At 47.8% G+C, this 24,734-nt stretch overlaps 1 protein-coding gene across 1 annotated transcript; it reads right to left on the minus strand.

The window, feature by feature from the left end:
* Nucleotides 1–398: 398 nt before the first annotated feature.
* Nucleotides 399–20,794, minus strand: LOC130120363 (protein FAM124A). The gene is made up of 4 exons (XM_056288911.1): nt 20,739–20,794; nt 8,486–8,607; nt 6,809–7,575; nt 399–1,287 (listed from the first exon to the last, which is right to left on the minus strand). Exons 1-4 carry the CDS (start codon nt 20,792–20,794, stop codon nt 430–432), a joined length of 1,803 nt encoding a protein of 600 aa, XP_056144886.1. The 3' UTR covers nt 399–429.
* Nucleotides 20,795–24,734: the final 3,940 nt, after the last annotated feature.

Consider the following 24,734-nt stretch of genomic DNA (forward strand, 5'->3'; position numbering starts at 1 on the left):
TGATGCAACTTCCTGGGATAGACTCGGGGTAGTTTCCCTGCATGCCGAAGTGTGTAGCACACACGACAGGGAAAGCTATTGAGTCGTGGATCTGCTCTCTTGTTAAGTGACTGACCCTTTGGAAATGCATCGTGCATTATCAAAGGGTCAATCACTTTACATTTAACCCGACATTTACAATTATTATCTACATTAAATCTCTATGTAAAAAAAATTTCATAAACACAAAAGCACAAAAATGCCATATAAATACATGGATACAGAGAAGTGCTGTGATAAATTGTAGCCGAGTGGTTTACTTTGGAGCTCACACTCAGCTGTACTTCTACTAGTATACACCAGAGGGCAGAGCGTAGTTGTCTTATCCCTTCCCCCCCCATCTGTCCTCCTTACTGGGCAGTCTGAATCCCATCAGCCTACGCCTGCTCATCAAATGTAGAACTCCTGGTCGTCCTGCTCTGCCTTTTGTGTATTTATGCTACTCCTTTTTTCGACGGGCCCATTAATGCTGCTGGAGCTGCCCCATTGGTTCAGGGACACGTCACTCAAGGATGCAGACTCACTTGTGTTTACAGAGGTACTTGGAGGGCGTGACCTCAGCAAAGAAGAGGGCCTGCTATTGTTTGACAAGCTGCTTGTTCTTGTGGGCACGGGGGGCCGACCCAGTGTGGATGCCTTACCAACGCCACAGCCCGAAACACCTGGGGAGAGGGGGGGACCTATATCCTCCGGCGGAGCAGATAATGGCCGGGGAGTCCGTGGAAGGCTGGGTTTGATGTACGCTGACACCACTGTTAGGTCCACATTGCTGCTCGTCTCCACTTTTTTCCCTGTATCCACGTCCGTCTCCTCTGCACCAATCAGAGCCTCCACATTGAGTCTGAAGGGTGGGACAAGGGAGGAGCTACGGGAGAGGGAGAGGCTTCTGTAGTGGAGGCTGGGGGAAGGTCCTGGTGAAGAGCAGGTGGAGCGGGATCCACCTGAGCCTGGGTTCGGTATAGAGAAGAGAGAGTTGGACCGATGGCTCCTCCAGTGGTTCATCCAGGCGTCTGGATGGCGCCCGTCAGCCCATTGCTCCTCATCCTCTCGCTCCTCACAGGCCAGTGGGAGGGAGTTATAGGAGGACTGGCTCTGGACCCTCATACGTGACGACATGCGATGGTACCGGCGGTTCCTGTAAGATGTGGCGCTGCGGCTGAAGGTGGATGGAGCCGAGGCCGATTCAGCGGCAGAGGCAGAGGACGCCAGGGCAGGATCTTGTCTACACCTGAAGCGTGCACCTTGGACCTGTTCAAGTGAAAAGACAAAACCAGAATGGTTAAAATATGCTCCTGTTTGTGTATGTAAACCTCTGTATTTACCATATCACTGGGCGATATAGTAAATACTGTCATCATGACAAGCGTTTGGAAATTTACACAATATGTCAACATCTCTCTCGATATCTGCTTACATAAGTGGAAACACTGTATTGAAGAATCCAGCTGAGGCTCATCACACTGAACTGTTTGGTAATGTAAAGTACATCAAACCAACACTGGTTTTCAAATAATACTCCCTCACATGTTGCAGACCTTGATTTGCGAGACATTTTAGTGAGAAGATTCTCGTTATCATTCATTTAGACAACAAAGTTGTGTTTCACGATATGACAATATCTATGTTTCATCCCAAAACAAAACCACTGAAGGACAATTAATGACTATATTGAATTATTGCCCAGCCCTTCTCTGTATAAACAGCAGCTCTAGCTGGTTAGCAGCTTGTCCTTTTTGAGATCAGACTGTGTCCTGTCGTCTTACAGGACCTAACACAGCTCAGTAGAGGGAAGAGACAATTGAGGAGCTCGCCCGTCTTTACTTAGTCTTGTTCTTTGGCCTGTAAAGGTCGTGAAATATGAGGTCAAGGGGGGATACAAAGGATGGAGGCACATGCAATTGTAAAGATCATTAACCGCTTTCCATAAGGCTCTCATGCAACCAAGGGGTCCTCACATAAACTATAGGCAAAGGAGTGAAGGGGGGGGGGCCTAGCATTCACTGAAGACCCCCACCCAACCTCCCATGGTTTTCAGCCCAGGCAGTTTATGAATGGAACCAACAGCTGGGAAAGTCATCAGTGTCCACAGGAATCTCATGTGTATCACACCTCCATCTACCTACCTGAGCATCTCCACACAGAGGGATCGCCGCCAGAATCTGCAGCCAGATTTACATCCACAAAAAAATAATCATAAAAAAAATAGCTCTGGAAAAATAATTTGCATGATGGTTCAGAAGCTGAAATGCTATCACTCGTAGCAAGCTGGTCAGTATTCGACGGCAGGATCATCCGAAACATGCCTCGGTATTCACTTCCCTCCGGTCTCAGTGCAAGTCCCTTATCTACATGCCCCCGGACTTCTCTTGTCAGACAAAACCAGGTGGAAATACTTAATTCCATCCTTCTCTCAACGCTGATGGTTTCTCCATGTTGCAGTTCTCATTTCTGATCTGCCATCTAGCTTTCCAACCAAACAATACAGGGAGAAGCAGGAACTTCCCGCACTGCTTCAAACCGATTTCCTCAGGAGGGCGGAAGAGGTATCGGCACATTTCCACATGTTCAGGCCCACCATCGTAAATGCAACGGCAAGGCAGTCGAACGTTTCCCCGTTAGCTGCTAAACCGTGGTTCATTGCACGGTCCTCTGACGGTCATGCATCAGCGTGGGTATCCCTTGATACACACCCAACAGACTTGTGTTCATATGGAAACATGCAAGTGTCTCATTAAACCACTACTACGGTATCTTCTACTGTCACTTTCTTTGGTAATCGCCTGACTGGATGTCTTCATTTTGTTATCTGTGTGTTGTTTTTGTGTGAAGAAGAGCGGTTACGGGGCTGCCAGCCGGAGGCTGGTGCAGGGTAGATGAAATGCGTGTGAAGGGAACGTGAGATGTGACCGGAGAGCTTGCATGAGAGGGATTAATTCTGCCTTTGTGCAATGCCTTGCGAGAGTCTGTTTTTAATGAGGGATGCCTAGCTATGTGTGTATGAGGGCGGGTCTGTGCATGTGTGTGTGTGTGGAGGGCAAAAGAGAAAGTGTGTGAGACAAAGCCCCAGTGTCTCTCTCTCTGTCTCTGTCTGTCTCTCTGTGTCTCTGTCTGTACAACCCATACTCTCACGCTGCAGTGAAAAATGGAATGAAACTTTTTATCTTTGGCGCTGGGTACAAGAGGAAGGATGCAGAAAAGTAGCAACTTTTACATTTTGCAGTAAGACAAGCCAAGTAAATTGATTTATAGAAGCAGGAAAAGTCGAGCTAGTGATGGTTCAGAGGAAGATTTACTTCGTTTGTTCATCGCAAGGGTGACGGCGAGAGTCCGAGTGGACTCCAGTTTCTTTACCCTGATGAACAACTTAGATAGATGAGTTTATTGCACGGTGCTGTTTCACTACAGCCATTTGCTCAGTCAATGAGGGGCAGCTGGTATTCAATTCTGGTTTTGCATAATTTTTTTTGAACCCTTTGGGAGTGTGTGACTTGAACCACTTTTTAAAAAAGACCTCTTTAGATGTTTTAATGTAAAGGAGTTCCTGCCACATTACTTATGTTGATGTTGTGGAATGGATATGTCATTGTTGAAGTTTTGTTTTATGTAAAGAGTTGTTGAAAATTCTCTTTCTCTGCCTCTCTCTCACTCTGTCTGTCTGTCTGTCTGTCCCCCCCCTCTCTCTGTCTCTCTGTCTCCCTCTTGATCTGTCTCTCTCTGTCTGTCTGTCTCTCTCTCTGTCTCTCTGTCTCCCTCTCTCTCTGTCTGTCTCTCTGTCTCTCTCTCTCTCTCGCGGTCAGCTTCATGGCCAGTATTCTTCTGTTCCTTCCTCACTTTTTTGTCTTCTTTTGTCATGAAGCGGTTGCATGGCGGTATACGTAAATCTCCCACACAGGAAAGAAGGAGGGAGACGAGTGCTCTTGTGTACTGCTGAGAAGTGATTTACAGCTTAATGATGGTTGAGGGAGGCCAGAGAAAGACAAGTGTCCTTCAAATAAAAAAAGAAAAAAAAGAAAAGCAAAGCTATTTTTCTTTTTCTGCGGTGTTCTTTTGTTGTTTTCTTGCACGTACATTTCTTATTTGTGTCTTTGTGTCTGTCCTGCTCCCGTACGCAGGCCCGCTCTTCAGAAACATGCACATGGATTTACTTTTCACCAGAACTATTCGGTGTTAGTGTGAGTGCAAAGGATTTTTTTTTTTGAGAGTGTGCATCTGGTAAACCCGACTTGACTTGCTCTTTTCGTGCGGACAGAACGCTCCGGTGCTTATGAGGAGCAGCAGCAGGGGGTGCTGGGTTATCACGCTGTCAATGTGGCAATGATCAGACCCGTACGCTCTCAAGGCTTAGCCGTTGCAGGGTAAGACAGGTCGGCCACAGAGATGACCTTAACAAAACCCTCTACCGTGAAGTACCAGTTTGCTGGTGTTGGTACTATATGGAGCCATTGATTTCTCAATGCAAAACTTAATCTGACCCTCATCTACTTGTGTGTGCATGTGCGTGTGCATGTGTGTGTGTGTGGTGGAGGGGGGTACTAAGGAGATATACGGTACCAAATCTTGCAACCCACCAAAGGCACATACTGACATTATATTCCAAGGGTTATGTTTAGGACGGCGTTAACCTAAGGAAACAGCGAGCTCACTTATGTCAAACTTCTGTTGACTGAAAAGACCACCTGCCGGCATATTCACACGAAATGAGAAATGAGTTTCCCGGAGACACAAAGCTCACCCGTTCGCTAGAGACTTCATCACTATTCGTTACGATACTGTGTAGTCTACCGTGCTAGCGTGGAAGGTGGGCTGGCCGAACCAGGAGGCAGATAAGCTTTATGCATATGGTCCATTGTCATGACAGATTAGTTCGTTGTTTTCTACATGTGGGGCGGGGGGCGGGGGGGGGGGGGGGGGCGGTGATGAGCCATCCCTGTTCCAATCCCAGTAATGGACTACCTGGTAATCAGCTTGAACTTTCAGGACTACTTATCTCCTACCCCCCCCCCCCCAACAGGAATCCCCTCTGAAACTGACACCATCCAAAAAAAACAAAAAAAAGACCACTGTATGTGTGTGTGTGTGTGTGTGTGTGTGTGTGTGTGTGTGTGTGTGTGTGTGTGTGTGTGTGTGTGTGCTCACACAAACTGTTAAGAATTCAAAGCGTATACAGAATTATGAGGACTGTTTCCTGTCACAGGTGGGCATAATGGAAAGAATGGATGATGCAGAGGCACAAAGTCCCGATAACCTTGCACAGTTTGACCTTTGGGTGGGTACATGGCTGAATGGGTGGATTGAGGGATGGATGGAGAGAGGTAGGGGCTACAAATTGAGGAGACTCAATGCTCCTTTGTCTCCTGTGAGACCTTGTTATTTTTGGCTGCAGCATTTGTTTCATTCCCGCTCTGAACATGCATGTGTGGTGGGAACTGTTCACCACTCTCTCTCTCTCTCTCTCTCTCTCTCTCTCTCTCTCTCTCTCTCTCTCTCTCTCTCTCTCTCTCTCTCTCTCTCTCTCTCTCTCTCTCTCTCTCTCTCTCTCTCTCTCTCTCGCTCTCTATCTCTCTCTCACACAATCAACCACACACACACACACCTTCTCTAGCCGTGTTTTCATATAGTATTTTTATGCTCATTTTGAAGTATCGCATCAGAAAAGGTATTGGGAAATGGCAAAATTCGGAAAAACTTCCTCAATTTCGCAAAAAAAAAAAAAAGTGTTTACGCTCGTTTGAGCTGGGTTTGCCTTTTTCGAAAAAAAGAGTTTTCTCTCGTAGATGGCCAAGGTCTTCTACTCGGTTTATTACAGCCATGCGTAACGTGGCCTGATGAAACTACGCTTTGTGTAGCCTAGGTTATTCTCTCCAAACCAGCTGATGGGGATGCAACTAATTCACATTTTCTTTTTTTGCCCCCCCCCCTTTTTTTCCTCCAAATTGTATCCATTCAATTACCCCACTCTTCCTGAGCCGTCCCGGTCGCTGCTCCACCCCCTCTGCCGATCCGGGGAGGGCTGCAGACTACCACGTGCCTCCTCCGATACATGTGGAGTCACCAGCCGCTTCCTTTCACCTGACAATGAGGAGTTTCACCAGGGAGACGCAGCACGTGGGAAGATCACGCTATTCCCCCCAGTCCCCCCCCCCAACTGGCGCCCCGACCGACCAGAGGAGGCGCTAGTGCAGCGACCAGGACACGGCTGGTATTGTTCTTTCTTTTGCTCACTTTGCACTCAGTTAAGACAGACTGAGGGGCGCTGTTGCATGTTTGAGTCTGTCACTCTTTCTGTGGTCGCACTGGTCTGCAAAACTCATTTGTGTGTGTGTGTGTGTGTGTGTGTGTGTGTGTGTGTGTGTGTGTGTGTGTGTGTGTGTGTGTGTGTGTGTGTGTGTGTGTGTGTGTGTGTGTGTGGACGTGGGTGGATGCTTAAGCAGGACTATGTGTGGTGCATGCTTGTCTATACAATCTCAAGAGACCCAATATCAAGCTGTTTTCCTTTTTGCACAGAAGACAAGTACACCTCACACCACAGGTCCAACAGTCTCACAGTAACCCGTCTGGCTCACAGGCCTGTACATATTTCATGTCCAGACTCAACACTGAGGAACATTGTTCAGCTCGAGGTCAATAGTACGGTGGCTAAATGCAGCAGCCTAATGAATGGAGGCTGCTTGTCAGAGGCGTGGAGATAGACTGTAAAAGTCATGCTTGCGATCAAAGTATATGAAACTACAGCTTGTCGTTAACTGGTAAAAGGACACCACATTCTCACCTGTAGTAGGATCTTATTCCCGTCGTAGTCCTCCGTCTGCCAGCGCACATCACTGATTGGGCTGCAGGGCCGCGGAAGCAGGGGCACCAGCACCCCCATGTCCTGCACCCTCACCTCCATCACCGCCGACCCCAGTGGCATGGGGCTCTCTCCCCGTGGCAGCCTCTTAAACGACAGCTGGATCTCTGTATCGGGGTTAGTGTACACCACAAAGAAGCAGAAGTCCTCCCTCTTCTGCGCTACCCTCCGCTGGAGCAGCATCTTGTACAGACGCACCATATCAGCATAGTTTTCATGGCTGCAGTAAATGGTAAAACGCACTATCTCTTTCCCGTAGTGAACCTGCCGCACAGCCCAGAGAGGCGTGCCAGGGGCCAGGGTGAAGAAGTCCTGACTGCACGGCGTCAGCGGTAGCATACGTCGGCCGTTGCTGACTTTCTCGGTGTGGTGGTAGTGCCACGGGGGCCGCTGCAGAGCACGATGCAGTGTCAGTATGTGCTCCTCCCCGCCGTATGATTCCTGGAGGAACAGGATGACTGCCAGGGCCGGCTGGCAGGCCGCCGCAGGGCCGCCGTTTTGATGGCGCTTGTGCTTCGAGCTCTGGGAGGAGGAGCCACGTTCAGAGACTCGGAAGAGCTGCAGCTCAGGGTGCACCCATGCCAGCACCGAGTCGGCAGCTCGCTGCAGGAACTTGCCGTGGCCGGGGTCGGCGATGAGGTGGACACTGACAAGGAAGGGGTCTTGGAGCTCGCCCATGGATAACTCACCTCCATGTACAACAGCAATGTCACCATAGAAAGAAGGAAAAAGGTGGGGGCGAGAGGGGGAGAGAAAGGGCAGGGAGAGTTGAACAGGATGGGACAAAAAGAGAAACGAGAGGAAATCATAAGCACTACATGGTAGTTAACATGATTAAAGTGAAACGTTCATACAGAGTGTGTGGATGGGAGTGTGTGGATGGGAGTGCGTGGATGGGAGTGCGTGGATGATCACAGAACTGCACACAGACTCCCTTTGACTCAGGAAATCTCTCATCCTCATCTTTAAATTCTTTCCAAACCCCTCTCTTTTTTCCAATCGTATTTTCATTTCCCTCCCCTCCATTTTATCTTTTTTCCTCTTCTACCTTTGTTAGCCTCCGTTTGTCACACGCATTCCCTCTCACACCCGACCCCCCCCCTCTCTTCTGTTCCCCAGGTCATGTAGTCCCGTCTGTCTCCGTTTCACTTTTCGACATCAAACTTCATCTTTCTCCAATTTCCTTGTTTACCTAACCCCCCCCCCCGACACACACACACACACACACACACACTCCTGCCATCCACCCCCTCCTCTCTTACCCTCTCTGTGGTCCGGTGTGGAGCGGCGCTCTGCGTAGGCTCATTAGTGCCATTAGGTGATCATTAGTGAATCTCGGAGGAATGTTCAAGGCCGCAGCAGGAGTGCGGCAGCAAGGTGTAGCCTCCCCCTGAACCCCTGACCCGGAAAAGCTAGGCCACGGCTGCGCCTTCCCCGGGGAGAGGGCAGGTACTGTGAAACTAGCGCTGACTCCGATGGAACATTCCTCAGAAATGCTGGGAAAACAAGTTGTTGTTTTCCATGAGCCTTTAATGTGTTGTTATTCTTTGGTGCAAATTAGCCTGCGTGCTGTTTGCCCGCAGATGTACACAAACCCACCCGGTATCTCCCCGTCGGCATGTTTTTTGCATTCTTTCTTTTCCGAATGCTTTCCCCCCCGCACTGTATCTGGCTTCTCTGGGGGCTTGTCCCATTTCGTTTGTGCCGTAAAGGCTGGGGCACTGCGGGGCGAGGGAAAGGACACCGTATTCTAGTCGCTGGCACCGGAGGTTGCTCGGGCAATGCCAGCATCTCTCTGTGCAGCCGAGGGGACAAACAGGGACAGGATCTGTCTCATGGGTCCCTTTGGCCTTTGCAAAATGCCACTTTCTACTTGACCAGAGAGGTGACATTTTCTCAACGTCAAGCTTGTGGAACAAGGGAACGTTTGTCCGTTTTAACACGGCAAACGCAACAAGTAACACGCAAGTATTGTTGATACAAACTCTTCCCGAACCGTGGACTTTGCGTCACAATGTTGTGAAAGAAACGAGTATTCCCCCCCATGGCTCAGTGTCTCGCTCTCAAGCTCTCCTTATGGAGATAAAGAGAGCGGGATCAAGGAGATCTACAGCTGCTTTAGGCCGGATGCCAGGGTGCAGGCATGCTGCCACACACACTCAAGATAACGTGCCCATTAACGTCTGCCTGACCTCATTAGACTCACTGTCTGTCTCCCCGGCATCTCCCCGGCATCTGACGGCAAACACATGGATGATCTGGACTTTGCAGGGTATTTAACATGGGAGCCAGTCCCACACAGGCACACCAGACGGAGACTCGTAAAACACAGGCCCAAAGACTGCTTCCTCTCTCTTCTTCTTCTTCTTCTCTTACACACTCCTGAACACAGGGAAACGTGTCCATTATCATCTGTCCAATCACATTAGACTCAAAAGTCTGTCTCTCACTGACACGTCGCTCAAGCCAAGGCACCAAACAAATGGATGTGTTGGGATTCTGGATGCCATTTAACATCCAGACCAAGACAGACACGGGGCCTTTTAGATGTTTATGCCAAAGAAAACCCCACGTTTGAGCACCGTGCGAGTGAGTAAAGCGGTTTCCAGTTACCTCTGAAGTGAAAGTAAATACAAAAGTAATATAACGTGGAACTCGGGACATGTGCTGCCAGAATTAAAAGTCTTGATTCTGTAAATCTGCTACATATCCGTGCATATATTGGTCTCAATAAACAAGACTCAATGGCCTGATGCTATTGGACACTTCCAAGGCAATAAGGGTTAATGGGGTGGTGTCCACGGAGACTAATAAATTAGAGATTAAGTCACCCCAGAGAAGGTTGTCTTGTTCAAGAGCGGAGGGGGCTCGAGGGCTGTGTGTAAAGCTCTGGAGGAGTGTTTCTTTAAGCTCTTAATCCACTGGCCTGTCTTCAAGGTGATGCTGATGTGCTGCCAAGTACACACACACACACACACACACACACACACACACACACATACACACACACACACACACACACTGAGGCATGTGCACAAATACCACATGCATACAGGAAAAAAAAAAGCACACCACCAAACAAACATGCGCCGTATCAGACAGAAATACACACGAATGCATTTGGACTTTTAATTCCCCATAGTCGCACAACCACGCTCCAGTATAAAGCAGTGACACGCATACGCAACCGTTTGTGCAGATTATAATGTAACTTAGAAAAGCCGTGCCTTACATCCGCCCTACATATGACAGTGATTAGCAGAGAGAACTCATGATTTCTGAGCATGTGTGTGTGTCTGTGTGTGTGTGTGGACATGTGCAACTTCAGTGTGTATGTGTGTATGTGTGTGTGTGTGTGTGTGTGTGTGTGTGTGTGTGTGTGTGTGTGTGTGTGTGTGTGTGTGTGTGTGTGTGTGTGTGTGTGTGTGTGTGTTCACGCTGCAGCTACAGCCCCGGAGAGCTTGGCCATGAATGTAAGTTAAAACAACTGAGAGAGGAAATTCAAGATGGGGGCCCCTTTTTCGTCTGGTCAGAAAAGAAAAAAAAGATGTGTGCTCCAACTCTCCCACATTATGTTTACCGGTGACCGGTACATTAGGAACTAATGGTTGGACTTTGCGATGAAGTCTCCACTCGGTGAAAAAACACGTCTCACTTCTTCTAAGACAGCACTCCGAGGCATCCAGAACACACAAGCCCGTTCTGGTTCAGGTTTCAGAAGAATGTGATGCGGTGCGAGGTTACCTTTTTTAGGCTTCTTTTTGGTGGGAACCTAGGCGATGACTTGGCTGTGTGAAAAACACTTCTTACATGACACTGACCCTCCCGAGTCAGACGCTGTGTAATGAGGGCTGATACCTAAAACAGAGCGCTTCTGTGGGAAACCGCCTGCTCGTCAGCCGCATTTGGCAATTTACCCCCCCGTAAAGTAAAGAAACACTTCTGACTGTCATAATGAAGTATTATTCTGGCCCGTCTTTTGCTGGCAATAGAAAGGATCCACTTTGTTGCATTACTTTAAGTTACATTGTTAAAATCGTGATTTTTTTTTTAGAATGGCAAGATCTCAAACAGTTGAACCTAAAACTTGTGGTACCGAGCCACCGGGACGTCGGTATTAGCATCGGCCAATATTTATTGACAAAAACACTGAAAAGTGTAAGCGAAAATAGCTATATTTGATGAATAACTGCCCCCCCCTTTTCACCCCAATTGTACTTGGTCAGTTACCCCACTCTTCCGAGCCGTCCCGGTCGCTGCTCCACCCCCTTTGCCGATACGGGGAGGGCTGCAGACTACCACACGCCTCCTCCCATACATGTGGAGTCGCCAGCTGCTTCTTTTCACCTGACAGTGAGGAGTTTCTCCAGGGGGTCGTAGCACATGGGAGGATCACGCTATTCCTCCCAGTCCCCCCTCCCCCGAACAGGCACCCCGACCGACCAGAGGAGGCGCCCGTGCAGTGACCAGGACACACACCCACATCCGGCTTCCCACCCACAGACACAGCCAATTGTGTCTGTAGGGGCGCCCGACCAAACTGGAGGTAACACAGGGATTCGAACCGGCGACCACCATGTTGGTAGACAACGGAATAGACTGCTATGCTACCCGGATGCCCAGTTGAACCTAAAAATTGTGGAACCAAGAGCCACCAGGAAGTCAGTATCAGCATCGACCGATATTCATTGACAAAAACAGTGAAAAGTGGAAGCAGAAGCAGTTGTACTCGAGGGATAACTTCTTTTAGCGGCGCACACAGCCACGTGTATGCATGCACAGCATACCGCTTCAATGCTGTTTAGAAAGGACAAATGCCTTTACACTGCAATGTAGGCCAATCAGGCCCACTCCAGCTTGGAGATGCATCCGCATGTGTCAAACATGGGAATCAGCCAAGTTACGACCAACGGCCATGGGTCCAGATTAGAGGCTTAGGGAGCGTACTCAATCCAGTCGACAGTGCCGGCCCAAATTCACAGAAGTTATGCACCCTTCACGGTAACAGCTGACCTCGGGAAAGGGAACTCAGCTTAATGGATGGACAAAAGCTGAGGCGGTGATGCTGTGACCCTACTCTGACTTTGTCAGATGTGTGTATACAGTACACGCACACACACACAGACATGCACACACACACACACATGGGCGTACGTAGTGTGCAAAGGCTATGACAACACTAAGAGACAGCACTGCTTCAATTAACCCATTAAGAAACAGCCGATTGCAGCATATTTAGCTGGGATCACGGCCTTGTGGTCCAAACCTCAACTGGAGAACACACATTTGGTAACACTTAATCCAAAGTTCCTCATGACATAGCCTGCATCTCATGTGTCAGCCTCAATCTAAGGAGAATGCAACGCCTGCGTGTGTGCGACTGCATGTGCGTGAGTATGTGTGTGTGTGTGTGTGTGTGTGTGTGTGTGTGTGTGTGTGTGTGTGTGTGTGTGTGGTCTTGGTTCCATCAGGTGCTTTTCAACTGGACTGTATAGAAAAGGGCCTCGGTTAACGTCATTGCAAATGGTTTGGCACGTAAAATGATACTCCGCAGTTGTCGCTTTAAAAACGGCTGGTGCGTCATCTTGAAAAAAAAAGTATTGGAGTATCACTTGTTTTACCTTCTTCTGTCGATATTTCTTTTAACCAAAACCAGTCCGACACAGTCACTCCTGAATAACCAGTCACCTTACCGACTGCTGCTGCAGGAAATGTCTGAGCCCCAAACTAATACAAAAAAAACCCAGCACATAGAGTTTGCACTATGTGGGCAGGTGTGTGTCAGTCTTCATGTTGGTATATATATACGTGTGTGTGTGTGTGTGTGTGTGTGTGTGTGTGTGTGTGTGTGTGTGTGTGTGTGTGTGTGTGTGAGAGAGAGATAATGCGAGCGTGCATGTGATCCCGTGTTGGCTCGTGCGTGTCTCGGTACTCCGCCTTCCTCTGTGTTCCTGTGTGTTTGCACATCTGCATCATGTTAGGTAGCAGTTTAAGCACTGCTGTGAACCCCCTGCACTCCTGACTTATCCTTAGGGGAGGGGTAAATCTGACAAGGTCTTGCCCTTTCACTGCAGAGCCTCCGCCAAATAACAACAACACAGTAAATGTACAATTTGTCCGGTGTGTGAGATTGTGAGTTTTGCAAGTAGCTGGCCTGCACACGTGTTCCTGGTTCTACGGGTCTCCCCCTTGCCTGCCAGGAGTGGGGCCACCAGCGTTACTGCATGCACGAGTAGTCTGGATGAGGCAAGTGTTTTATGGTGCGGTGAAGATTGATCTCTTAACCGCACAAGAAATGTACAGACAAAAGCCAACACAATTAATGTGGCGTACGCTCAGAAAGAATTTTTTTTTTCTGTATCAGTGCATTTACACACATGAGAGTGTGTGTACCGCGGCACGGCACATGTGCACGTGCACACACACACTTGTGTTTGTCTCAGCAGGCGGCCATCTGCTAGTGACAGGCCGGTCCTTGAAAATACAGCGCACCGTCACCACGAGCCCTCTCTCCTCTGACTCCTCCCCGGCTTTTGTTGGCCGGCCATCAATCCCGCCGTGACCTCCGCGGTATAAAGACGCACCTCAGCGAGCTGTAAAATCTGCTTTTGATCCTTTGTCCCGCCGGCTTCGGTGTGATGCTGTGCTTCTAACGGTGGACATGATGAAAATGTTGTTATTCTTACCCTTACATATGAGTTGTGTATCTGCCCATTTTACCCTCTTTTTACGACCGCGTCTTATTTTCTTTACATGTCTTTAGGTCCGAGTTTGTCTCTTTGAAACATCGGTTGTGGCATAAATTTTCAAGGGGTCTGTCTCTAAGACTGTCTGTAATAAAGGTGTCCACGGTACATTGTGTGTAGTTATGCAGAAGTGATAGATCCCGTGTGTCCTCCTCCATTCTGTATTTATGTACGTTGCCCCATTTTTTGTGCGAGTCCGTGTGTCTGGTCCGCGTCTTTTGTGTTTTCACAGACTGACCTCTGTGCTGTTAAAAACTTGCCCCCTTTGACCACAAATGATCATTAAGCCGACATGAGGCCCGCTGTCTCTCTTAGACACACACACACTTACACACACACACACACACACACACACACACACACACACACACACACACACACACACACTCAAGGCCTGCTGTCTCTCTTATACATATATGCAGACACACACACACACACACACACACACACACACACACACACACACACACACACACACACACACGAAGCTCACTGTCTCTCTTATATATATGCAGGCACACACACACACACACACACACACAAGCCTGTTGGGGGCAGGGTCAAAGGTCAGTCGTGCTGAATGGCTACTTAGCTGCTGTGGCCAATAGAAATGGAGGTTGTGTGACTGAGTGTTTGGGGTGGGACTTCACTGAAGCCAATGGCCTCTTGAATGAAGAGCTATCTGCCCCTGTTGTCGCTGTATATATCTGATAATGTTGTACTCAGCAGCGGCAGACACCAGAAGAGACAGCTATTATTACTACTTTCGTTTCCACAACACATCAAATACAGCATGTATTATACACAAGGCTGAGAACAACGGCGGCATGTCAAAACACAGCACTCGACACAGACACACACAGTAATATATAGGCATATATTGCTCTTTGTGCTGAACCCAACTTTTCATTCATCCATCCATTATCCAAACCGCTGTATCCTGCTCTCAGGGTCACGGGGATGCGGGAGCCTATCCCAGCAGGGAGACACCCTGGACAGGCCGGCAGTCCATCACAGGGCCCACACACACACACACACACACACACACACACACACAATTACACCCACAATTACACACACAATTACACACACACACACATTCACACCTAGGGACAATTTTATGTTAGCTAAGGATAGCTAAAAATTGTGTTTTTATAATGCTAATTTTGGCCACACTAGCTACCGAGCTAAAGTTGTTTTAAGTATTTGCACATTCTGACTAACTTCAATCATAAATATAAAAAAATATATATATATATATATCGTAACACTTAACAACAACGTTCATCTATAAACAAAGCAAAAATACAGATAAGGACTGCTAGCTTGCTAGCTAACGACAAGCACAATCCACCTTCAGAGACTTGCCTTTTCAGTCCTTTGCAGCCATTTTAGTGCCATTTACCTAAATTAGCTCTGAACTGTTGCCCAAGTTAATATTAACTTGCCAGCAAGCTAACTTAGTTAACTAACTAATTAGTTTGTTAGTGCTTGTGATCGGATCACCCAATATGAATCCAATTTATATTTCTGTTTTTTGTTGGCTTTTCCCCTATTTTACCCTCAATTGTATCCATCCAATCACCCCACTCTTCCGAGCCGTCCCAGTCGCTGCTCCACCCCCTCTGCCAATCCGGGGGGCGCTGCAGACTACCACATGCCTCTTCCCATACATGTGGAGTCACCAGCCACTTCTTTTCACCTTACCGTGAGGAGTTTCACCAGGGGGACGTAGCACATGGGAGGATCACACTATCCCCCCCCCCCAACCAGAGGAGGTGCCAGTGCAGCAACCAGGACGCATACCCACATCCGGCTTCCCACCCGCAGACACGGCCAATTGTGTCTGTAGGGATGCCCGACCAAGCCGGAGGTAACACAGGGATTTGAACTGGCGATCCCCATGTTAGTAGGCAACGGAATAGACCACTATGCTACCTGGACACCCCGATTTATATTTCTTCTAAGCCTAAAATATAGACAAGATGGTTCGTCTCCCCCAATTTGCTGCAGCATTTTGCTCCTCAGAAGCCCAGCAGAGGACTGTAGTCAGGAGTAAACAAATGGCACAGATATGATTTGGTTAAGTCCGACTCAAAATGATCTCAGTATGAAAGGCAGGCTGTTTTTCACTATGACCTCTGCAACACATGTGGTGTCCTGTAGTCTCTCTTGCAGGGTTTTACAATATAACTTGGGTCGAGAGCACCATTGATGATTTCAAATCGTATGGCCCAGTATGATAATGACACATCTATGTCAAGTTTACGTGTGATCCACGCTGAGGGCAAAGGTCGGGGGGCAAAAGCAGCTGTATAAACATTACCATCCTCTGTACCAGAACCTAACTTGACTTGTACAGAGACGGAAGACTGGAGAGACTGTTGATGCACGCAACCCTGCCCATGGGCCTAACATACGCACATATGAAATGATATACAAAGACGGAACACACACACACACACACACACACACACACACACACACACACACATACAAGCCAGCTTGAAACTGATGCAGTCAGTAAATTTTCTTTTCGTAAATTTCAAAAAAATCTGTCACCAGAGCAACATCACATCCCTCCATCCTGTCATCTCTGAAAGAGAACGTCACTCAGTGAGACTCAACAGAAGGAATTCACACAATGAGATCGTCCGCGGGTACCCTGGGATGCATTCACCACGCCAGCACTCAAATCACGTCTGGCAAACCGGAGGATCTCTCAAAGGTTGCTACCGCCTGCCACCCAGTGAGAAGTCAGTTTCTCTCTCTGCCTCTGCCTGTCGGAAGAAGAAGAAGAAGAAGAAGAAGAAGAAGAAGAAGAAGGAGAAGAAGAAGAAAAAGAAGAAAAAAAAGAAGAAGGAGAAGACCTGTGCTGGGATCTACAAAGCTGTTCTTCCCTTATTTGAGAGGGTATGCCTTCACTTTACTATGTCTAAAGTCTACGTCCTCTTTTCCTTATCTTCTACTTTGTGTGTGCATGTCCGTGTGTGTGTGTGTGTGTGTGTGTGTGTGTGTGTGTGTGTGTGTGTGTGTGTGTGTGTGTGTGTGTGTGTGTGCGCACGCGCGCGCGCGTGCGCATGCGCTCCCTGAATCCTGTATTTATGGCCACTGAGACAGAGACAATAGTGGGCAGAAGTTGATCTGATACAGCAGCAGACACAGGAAACATGAAAGGAAGAGCACACCAGAAACACTGCTGTCCTACTGTGTGTGTGTGTGTGTGTGTGTGTGTATGCGCACACGCATCTCTGCGCCGACGTGTGACCCTATACTTCCTGAGCTGTGGATGGGGTCGGGGGATAACCCAGCTTCCTGCAGGCCAGATTAATAGGCTAATATTGGATATAATCCTCGCATTGTGGAGGCTGTGGAGGGCCTGGTCATGGCAACAAAGCCAAGAAGAGGTCAGAACCTATGCAAACCCACACACAAGCAAAACATTGCATGCCCCCCCCACACACACACACATACACCCAAACATACGCATCACAAAAAGACAAGATTTGAACCTGAGCAGCCTCCATGAACGCCTTGCAGTAGGGAGCCCTATGGGAGCGCTACACCTCCACTCTTCTGTCTGAATCTCTTCCTCAGCACTGGAAGACTGGAAAGTGGATTTGGGATGTCTGTGTGTATTGGAGTGAGAAAGCCTCGAGCTTGTTTGCTGTGTGTGTGTGTGCATGTGTGTGTGCATGTGCATGTGTGTGTGCAGTGTGTGTGCATGTGTGTGCCCGTGCATGTGTGCAGTGTGTGTGTCTGTGCATGTGTGTGTGCATGTGCATGTGTGTGTGCGTGCGTGTGTGTGCACGTGCATGTGTGCAGCGTGTGTGTGCACGTGCATGTGTGTGCAGTGTGTGTGTGTGTGCAGTGTGTGGGCATGTGTGTGTATTTGGCTTCTGCAGAGTTCTGTCACTGGCAGACATGTTTTGTATCAGCACTGCTTTACTTACTGCTGGCTGAGGACAGGGGACTGTAATCAGACCTGCAGCGAAAGACAGGAAGAGACAGAAAGGAGAGAGAGAGAGAGAGATGTAAGAGAAAGAAGGAGCGAACGGAGGAGGATGAGAAACAGAGAGGAGACAGGGGTTTACATTATGAGGTGTAACTGGAATGATTTAACGGCTAACACACTTCTGTTTCAAAGGAAGCACTAAAGCCTCCGTCTGGTTAAACAGTTGGAACGGCTCCACGACAAAACTGCGACCGCTCACAATGTCACAGTGGATTCTCTCTGACATTAAACACAGGGGCAACAATGAGACTGCCCTGTCTGTTTACACACACCAAACCCATACACAAGGTGATACAGATCACCCCCCCCCCGCCCCGCCGTCAACATCACCATTATCCTAAAACTGAAAAGTGAAAATGATATTTCTAATCCAAAAACGACATGTTCAAATTCGGATTAAAAACAGAAGTGGATTAACGGCGCTGGTAATCTGGTCTCAAGGGATTAGACATTTCTAACATGTGTATAATTGACAACACAAAATTGCCCTGGCATGTGGCCTCCTGTGGCCCCCTGCACATGCACACACTCACACACACACACCACCACCACCACCACCACTAACAATAGAGAATGGACTAGCCTGTTATCACACAAACGTCACCCTGTCCCTCACCCATAATCCTGTAACATGGATTCACATGTAACTTCAATTCACCGACCGGTCACACCACGTAATCTGACGAGGCTGGTCCCACACGGGACTCAGCTGACGTCCAGAGAACATCAGCATCCCTCCGCACAGCCCTCCAGTGTGACTCTGCTCTCTAACCCAATAAAGGCTGTTGGAACAGGAGGGCGGCAGGAAACAGAGGGCCCGTTTCCTGCCGCAGGAGGTTATCAATCCAACTAATGGCCATCCGTGCTCTAGTAAAGAGAATGGATGGGGGGTGGGGTTGGAGGGGGACTGAAGGGGCAAGGGATGCTAAGGCGAAGACAGTAGAAAAAGCTATGGAGAAGGGAAAAAAATGAGGCAACGCAGAAGCCAAAATGTCATCTTGACGCACAAGGAAGAGAGGAGGAAAGGACTTGCAGGGCGGTTTAGAAGCAAGAAAGCTGGAATGGAAGGACACAGAGGGAAACTCATCGCCTTCTTCCACAAGGAGGAAAACCCCTGCATATGGAAGAATGTTACAACAAGTGGAAAGTGAAAGAGAGAGAGAAGAGAAGAGAAGAGGAGAGCGAGAGAGAGTGAGAGAGAGCGAGCCGTTCTCAGTAGAGCGGTGAAGCCTAAGGTTTATGTGTGGTGGAGGTGGTGTTCGGGCAATCTGGGGGAGTTTATTTTCAACTCTGCTCTTGGGTGTGCGTTCGGCCGCCCAGCTCCCGGCAGCCTGAACTGGAAGAGCACCTCGACCCGTCTCACTTCATCTCTGTCCAAGGACAACAAACTCATATCGAGGCCGAGTGAGGCTGCCGACCAGTCAGGCATACAAAGTCTGGCTGGAGAGCGACCCGACAGGCCCTAAACATCTTCAAATGATGCGTGGAGAACTGAACAGTGTCGAGTTTCTCTGATTTGATTAATAAACTCCACCGTTATTCCAGGGTAGTAAATGTCGAGGGACGGGGGGAGGGAGAAGGAGGTGGATGGAGAAGGGGAGGACGAAGGAAAGGGATTAAGTCGGCGTATGTATGTTTATGCAAGTATCTGTCTATCCATCTATCTGTCCATCCATCAGTCTGTCTGTCTATCTGGATAGAGAGCGGAAGACAGGAGGGAGCATGTGCAATGGTTTATTTCATCAGACAAGTGGTTTGAAGACATAGCTCAAGGGGAAGTGAAGAGGTTTGGATAGTACTACACACACGGAGTGAGGTACACATAGCATGAACATGTGTAACACCTACAAGCACGTGACCACACACACACACGTTATGTTTTAGCTAATGCAAACACTGACCCCAGGTGACCCCCACAACGACATGGTCCTGTGTTGATATAAAGTGAGCCAACCCTGCCACAGTTACTCTTACCCTTCAACGTATGTGCAAATGGGATGAAACTGACTTGTAATCAGAAGTCAAGAACATTGCAAGGACATAGACTGCATCTTTTATACTTCCATATGAGAGTCAACAACCACTGATGGGGACGATGCGGCAGCACATAACTGCGGCCCGTTGTGTTTCCCTCTCACACCAACTGAAGTGAATACCCAGAGGATAAACAACTTTTAAGAAGAGTAGTCAACCATGCTAGTCAAGTCTGAAAAAGGGGGTAATTAGTAATCTAGGGTCTTTGTCTACCACAAACACACACTAAACACTGGTACAACAGTACATACCGCAAAGAAAACCGGGAGACATCTTTGCCTAGCAGCTGTAAACAGAGTGAACAACACATTCATTAAACTCATTTAAAGACTCGGGTCATAAATATAGTCTTAAAGTTGCTCTCAGAGCCAAACTGGTGACGTAAATAAGATCGCAAACTTTTAGCGAGATGCTGGGATTACATCTCCTGCACCACATGCTTAATAATTACCAATTAGCACATAAATGAACTAGATGGCCATGTTGCAGCGTAATCTAAAGCGCGTCGGGGTTAATGGCTGCCAGTTGAGACGCTACCAAGTTTTGCGTCTGGAACCTGCCAAACTGAACTGATTCAGCCTGTCTGACCAAAACCAAAGAAGAAGTCTCACGGTATTACGGTATTACGTTTGTCAGTCAGTAATTAAGTCATCGATGAAGCTTCATGTTGTTCGCAGTAGCCGTTACATCTCTGTATAGTCGCTGCTCTCTCTCTCTCTCTCTCTCTCTCTCTCTCTCTCTCTCTCTCTCTCTCTCTCTCTCTCTCTCTCTCTCTCTCTCTCTCTCTCTCTGAGATGATTTAGATTCTGTGACTCTTATGTTACTGACCACATGTTGGTTTTCATCCTGCTTATTGCGTAGTAACTTTTTGCAATTTTTATTATAGTATTGTTGAAAAATAAAATCTCTCTCCCTCTCTCTCTCTCTCTCTCTCTCTCTCTCTCTCTCTCTCTCTCTCTCTCTCTCTCTCTCTCTCTCTCTCTCTCTCTCTCTCGCGCGCGCGCGCGCTCTCTCTCTCTCTCTCTCTCTCTCTCTCTCTCTCTCTCTCTCGACTCACCCTCCAGTCTCCGCTCCTGAATCCACGCACTCATCCTCTGCCGGGGGTTTCTCCATTTCACTGGAAAACAACGGCAACTAGTCGCATTCTACCAAAGTGTCAAGGTGACGAAAAGGCGACGCATTAAGGGGGGGAGGTGAAAAAAAATCCTTTAAATTCAGGGCAGAGTAGCGTAGGTGAACGGAGAGGTAGACGAGTCGACACCTTTCCCCTCGGAGTCTTGTTGTGTTGTGTTAGGGGACCGAGCCACAGGCTGCTTTTGTTTCACTGCGGCGCGCAGCTTTGGCGCCATCAACAGGATACACGGTAGACCTCGTCATGCCGGGGCGCCACAGCCTAGCTCAAAATCAGTACTTAAACGGGGAAAACAAAGATGCTACTGCGGGGGAAAAAAGTGTTGAACCCGTATGACTTGATAGTACAGTCCAATAATCATCACTTTGAGGCTTGGTGTCTTGAGTGAATCACGTCATTGCGGTCATCCGTTGTGCACCCTCCTTCCCTGATGGTTCGTCCATGATGGGCCTTCATCTCCAGAGGGCTCAGCGGTGACCTCTGGCGTGCCAGGTGCACCAGCTCTGCTTTTACCCCTCCTGCTGGTTGATGGCCCTCTTGCAGTCCAGTTGAGATCCTCTCTCTTCAGCCAGAGCCAGTGGCCGGCAGCCTCTGGCAGGGATCAGACTGCTCGTCGGAGGAGGGCCTGTCCTCAAGCTCCTCGTGCTTCCAGTAACCAGATGAGAGACGCGGCTACCAAGGTAGCACCTGCATCATGAACGGTGCGTTTGTTTTTTGTGTGCTCATGTCCCATTTGAAAGCTGTGACTGGATTTCAAATAAAGCTCAGTTTGACGTTGAATTATGCATAGAAATCTGCTAATATATGTAATTCCTAGAATTGATTTTTTTTCTCTATGCGTTTTTCATCTTTAATTTAATTCTTAGTTTCTTTTTTTTTGGTTCCTTGTCCGATACGAGGGTCTAAGGACAGGATGTTGTGTTGCTGTAAAGCCCCTTGAGGCAAATTTGTAATTTGTGATATTGGGCTATACAAATACAATTGACTTGACTTTTATATCTTTTACCGCATGTGCTCAACACAGATCCACTCTCAGGATCTGGTTGAGGACGTGTATCAGCTCTTCCAGAGACTGAAGTCTGAAAAACGTTCTCCTGTCTGAAAGTCTGTGCTGACCAGCTGGCCCCCGTTTTCACACTGATCTTCAGCAGATCACTGGAGCTGTGTGAAGTCCCCTTCTGTTTCAAGAGCGCCACTATCATCCCGGTCCCCAAGAAACCCTGTATCACAGGATTAAATGACTACAGGCCCATCTCCCTAACAATCATGAAAATGACTGTCAGGGCAATGGGCTGAAAGCAAAAGGATTTCGTTGGTCATGAAATCCTCTGGGAGACTGGTGTTGGCCCACCTGAAGGAAATCACAGGCCTCCTAATCGACCCCCTGCAGTTTGTCTAACAAGCCAACAGGTCAGTGGAAAGTGCAGGCATCATGGGATTGCAGTACATCTTCCAACACCTTGACTCCCCAGGGACATATGCAAGGGTCCTGTTTGTGGACTTCAGCTCAGTGTTCAACACCATCGTCCCAGATATCTTCCACTCCAAACCCACCCATCTGCCAATGGATTAAACACTTCTTGACAGACAGGAGGCAGCAGGTGAGGCTTGGGGAAATCACATCCAGCACCCGGACAATCAGCACTGGCACCCCCCAGGGACGTGTGCTCTCCCCTCTACTCTTCTCTCTCTACTCAAACGATTGCACCTCAGGTGGCCCGTCTGTTACACTCCTGAAGTTTGCAGATTACACAACCATCATTGGCCTTATCCGGGGTGGTGACGAGTCTGCAAATAGATGGGAGGTTGAACAGCTGGCCCTCTGGTGCAGCCATAACAACCTGTAGCTGAACACACTCAAAACTGTGGAGATGACAGTGGACTTCAGGAGGAGCCCCCAACACTGACCCCCCTTACCATACTCAACAGCATGGTGTCTGCAGTGAAAATCTACAGATTTCTGGGTTCCACTACCTCCCAGGACCTAAGGTGAGCATCCAGCATAGACACAATCATCAAAAAGGCCCAGCAGAGGATGTACTTTCTCCGCCAGCTCAGGAAGTTCAACCTGCCCCAGGAGCTGCTGATTCAGTTCTACACTGCAATCATCCAATCTGTCCTCTGCACATCCATCACTGTCTGGTTTGGATTGGCTACTAAACAGGACAGGGACAGACTACAACAGACAGTTAAGTCTACAGAGATAAATCATTGGTGCCAACCTGCCCTCCATTCAGGACTTATAGATCTCCAGAGTCAGGGAACAGGCAGACAACATCACTGCAAACCCGTCACATCCTGGTCACAACCTGTTCCAACTCCTCCCCTCTGGTAGGCGCTACAGAGTACTGTACACCAAAACAACCAGGTATAGAAACAGTCTACACCCGCCTACAGGCCAGCGGCCACCCCTTCAAGGATGAGGATGTGCATATCCTTGATAGAGAGGAACGCTGGTTTGAACGGGATGTTAAAGACGTCATCTATGAGAGGAGGAAATGACCATGCCTTGACCTGGGGGGGGGGGGGCTGAGAGTACCTCGAACCAGCCCCAGTCTATGGGTTAAATAGTACCACTGCCTAGTGGTTACCTCGGGAGAGGAATATGCTACAGGAGTAAACCCCTACAGAAAATCAACGTCTACTGTGCTGTTGTTTTTGTTTTTCTTGCCCTTTTGTATGTGTTTAAGTCGGAGAGTACTGCTAGTGTCGTATGTGGCTACCGCTTCTACCTCTCGTAGCCCCCCTTCCCATCCACCCCTGTATGTTTGTGTTATGTTGTCTTGTTTCACCCGTTTATTGTAAAGCGACTTTGAGTGTTAGAAAAGCGCTGTATAAGTTTGATTTATTATTATTATTATCATTATTATTATCTGTCGCCATCTTATAATGTTTTGATTGCAACTATTCCCAATCCTCTGAATAGTACACATTCCCATTGAAACACTAGTTAATGGCGTGATAATTTACATATGAAACTGATCGCTGTTTCCGGTCGTTATGCCACTGTATTGTTTATAGGGGAGGGGAGGGGACACCTGCAGTCAGCTGAGACTGATCATTGAAGAGGTCACGGTCTGACAGGACGCGGAAGGGAGATGAACATTTTGATACCTGAATGGTTTCAGTGGCTAAAAGTATGAAGGAGTAAAAGAGGTGGAAAGGTTGCAAAAGTCCCCCATTGACTCCCATTCAAAAAATGGCTGAAAAAAGTTGAATATTTCAAAAAGTTCAAAAGGTATGGAAAATCTGAAAGGAGAGCAATAATGCCCTTAATGAGTCGAACATTTTGATAGTTGAATGGTTTCAGTAGCTAAAAGTATGAAGGAGCTACAAAGTGTCAAAAATGGGCGGAAGAAAAATAAAGAAAGAAAGAACTGCACAGCAATAGTGTGAATGCTAATAATAATAGCAGTAGTAGTAGTAGTAGTAATAACAATAATAATGATAATAATAATTTTATTTATATAGCACTTTTCTAAAACAATAATGTTACAAAGTGCTTCACAAAAAATAAAATAAAATAAAATAAAACCAGACAATGCAAAAATAAGAGTAAGATTACATAAGAGTAAAAATAAAAACAGTATACATTTTAAAAAAAATCAAACATTTGTAAAAGCTTTGATAAAAAGAAAAGTTCTGAGACGAGATTTAAAAGAAGCTTGAGACTTAGTTCGTCTCAGCTCAACAGGAAGAGTTCCATAGTGTGGGGGCTCTAACAGCAAAGTAACCTGCTAACGTCTCTGCACCATCGCACTTTATCGCCTCTCATTTTGCCTGTATAAGCCAATCCTTGTTTATATCTCTTAAGATTGTTGTATTGCTGTGTTGTGTTAAGTACACCGAGAGAGCCACGAAAGCGGAGTCAAATTACATGTTTGTACAAACATACATGGCCAATAAACCAGATTCTGATTC

The sequence above is a fragment of the Lampris incognitus genome, chromosome 11 (genome assembly GCF_029633865.1).
Source record: "Lampris incognitus isolate fLamInc1 chromosome 11, fLamInc1.hap2, whole genome shotgun sequence".
NCBI classification, from domain to species: Eukaryota; Metazoa; Chordata; class Actinopteri; order Lampriformes; family Lampridae; genus Lampris; species Lampris incognitus.

Coding starts and splice junctions, on each gene's coding strand:
- LOC130120363 (XM_056288911.1), bottom strand. CDS start 20,794: ATGGAGAAACCCCCGGCAGAGGATGAGTGCGTGGATTCAGGAGCGGAG. Junction 8,608..20,738: donor TCAGGAGCGGAGACTGGAGG/GTGAGTCGAGAG, acceptor CTCGCCCCGCAG/TGCCCCAGCCTTTACGGCAC. Junction 1,288..6,808: donor GGAATAAGATCCTACTACAG/GTGAGAATGTGG, acceptor TCACTTGAACAG/GTCCAAGGTGCACGCTTCAG.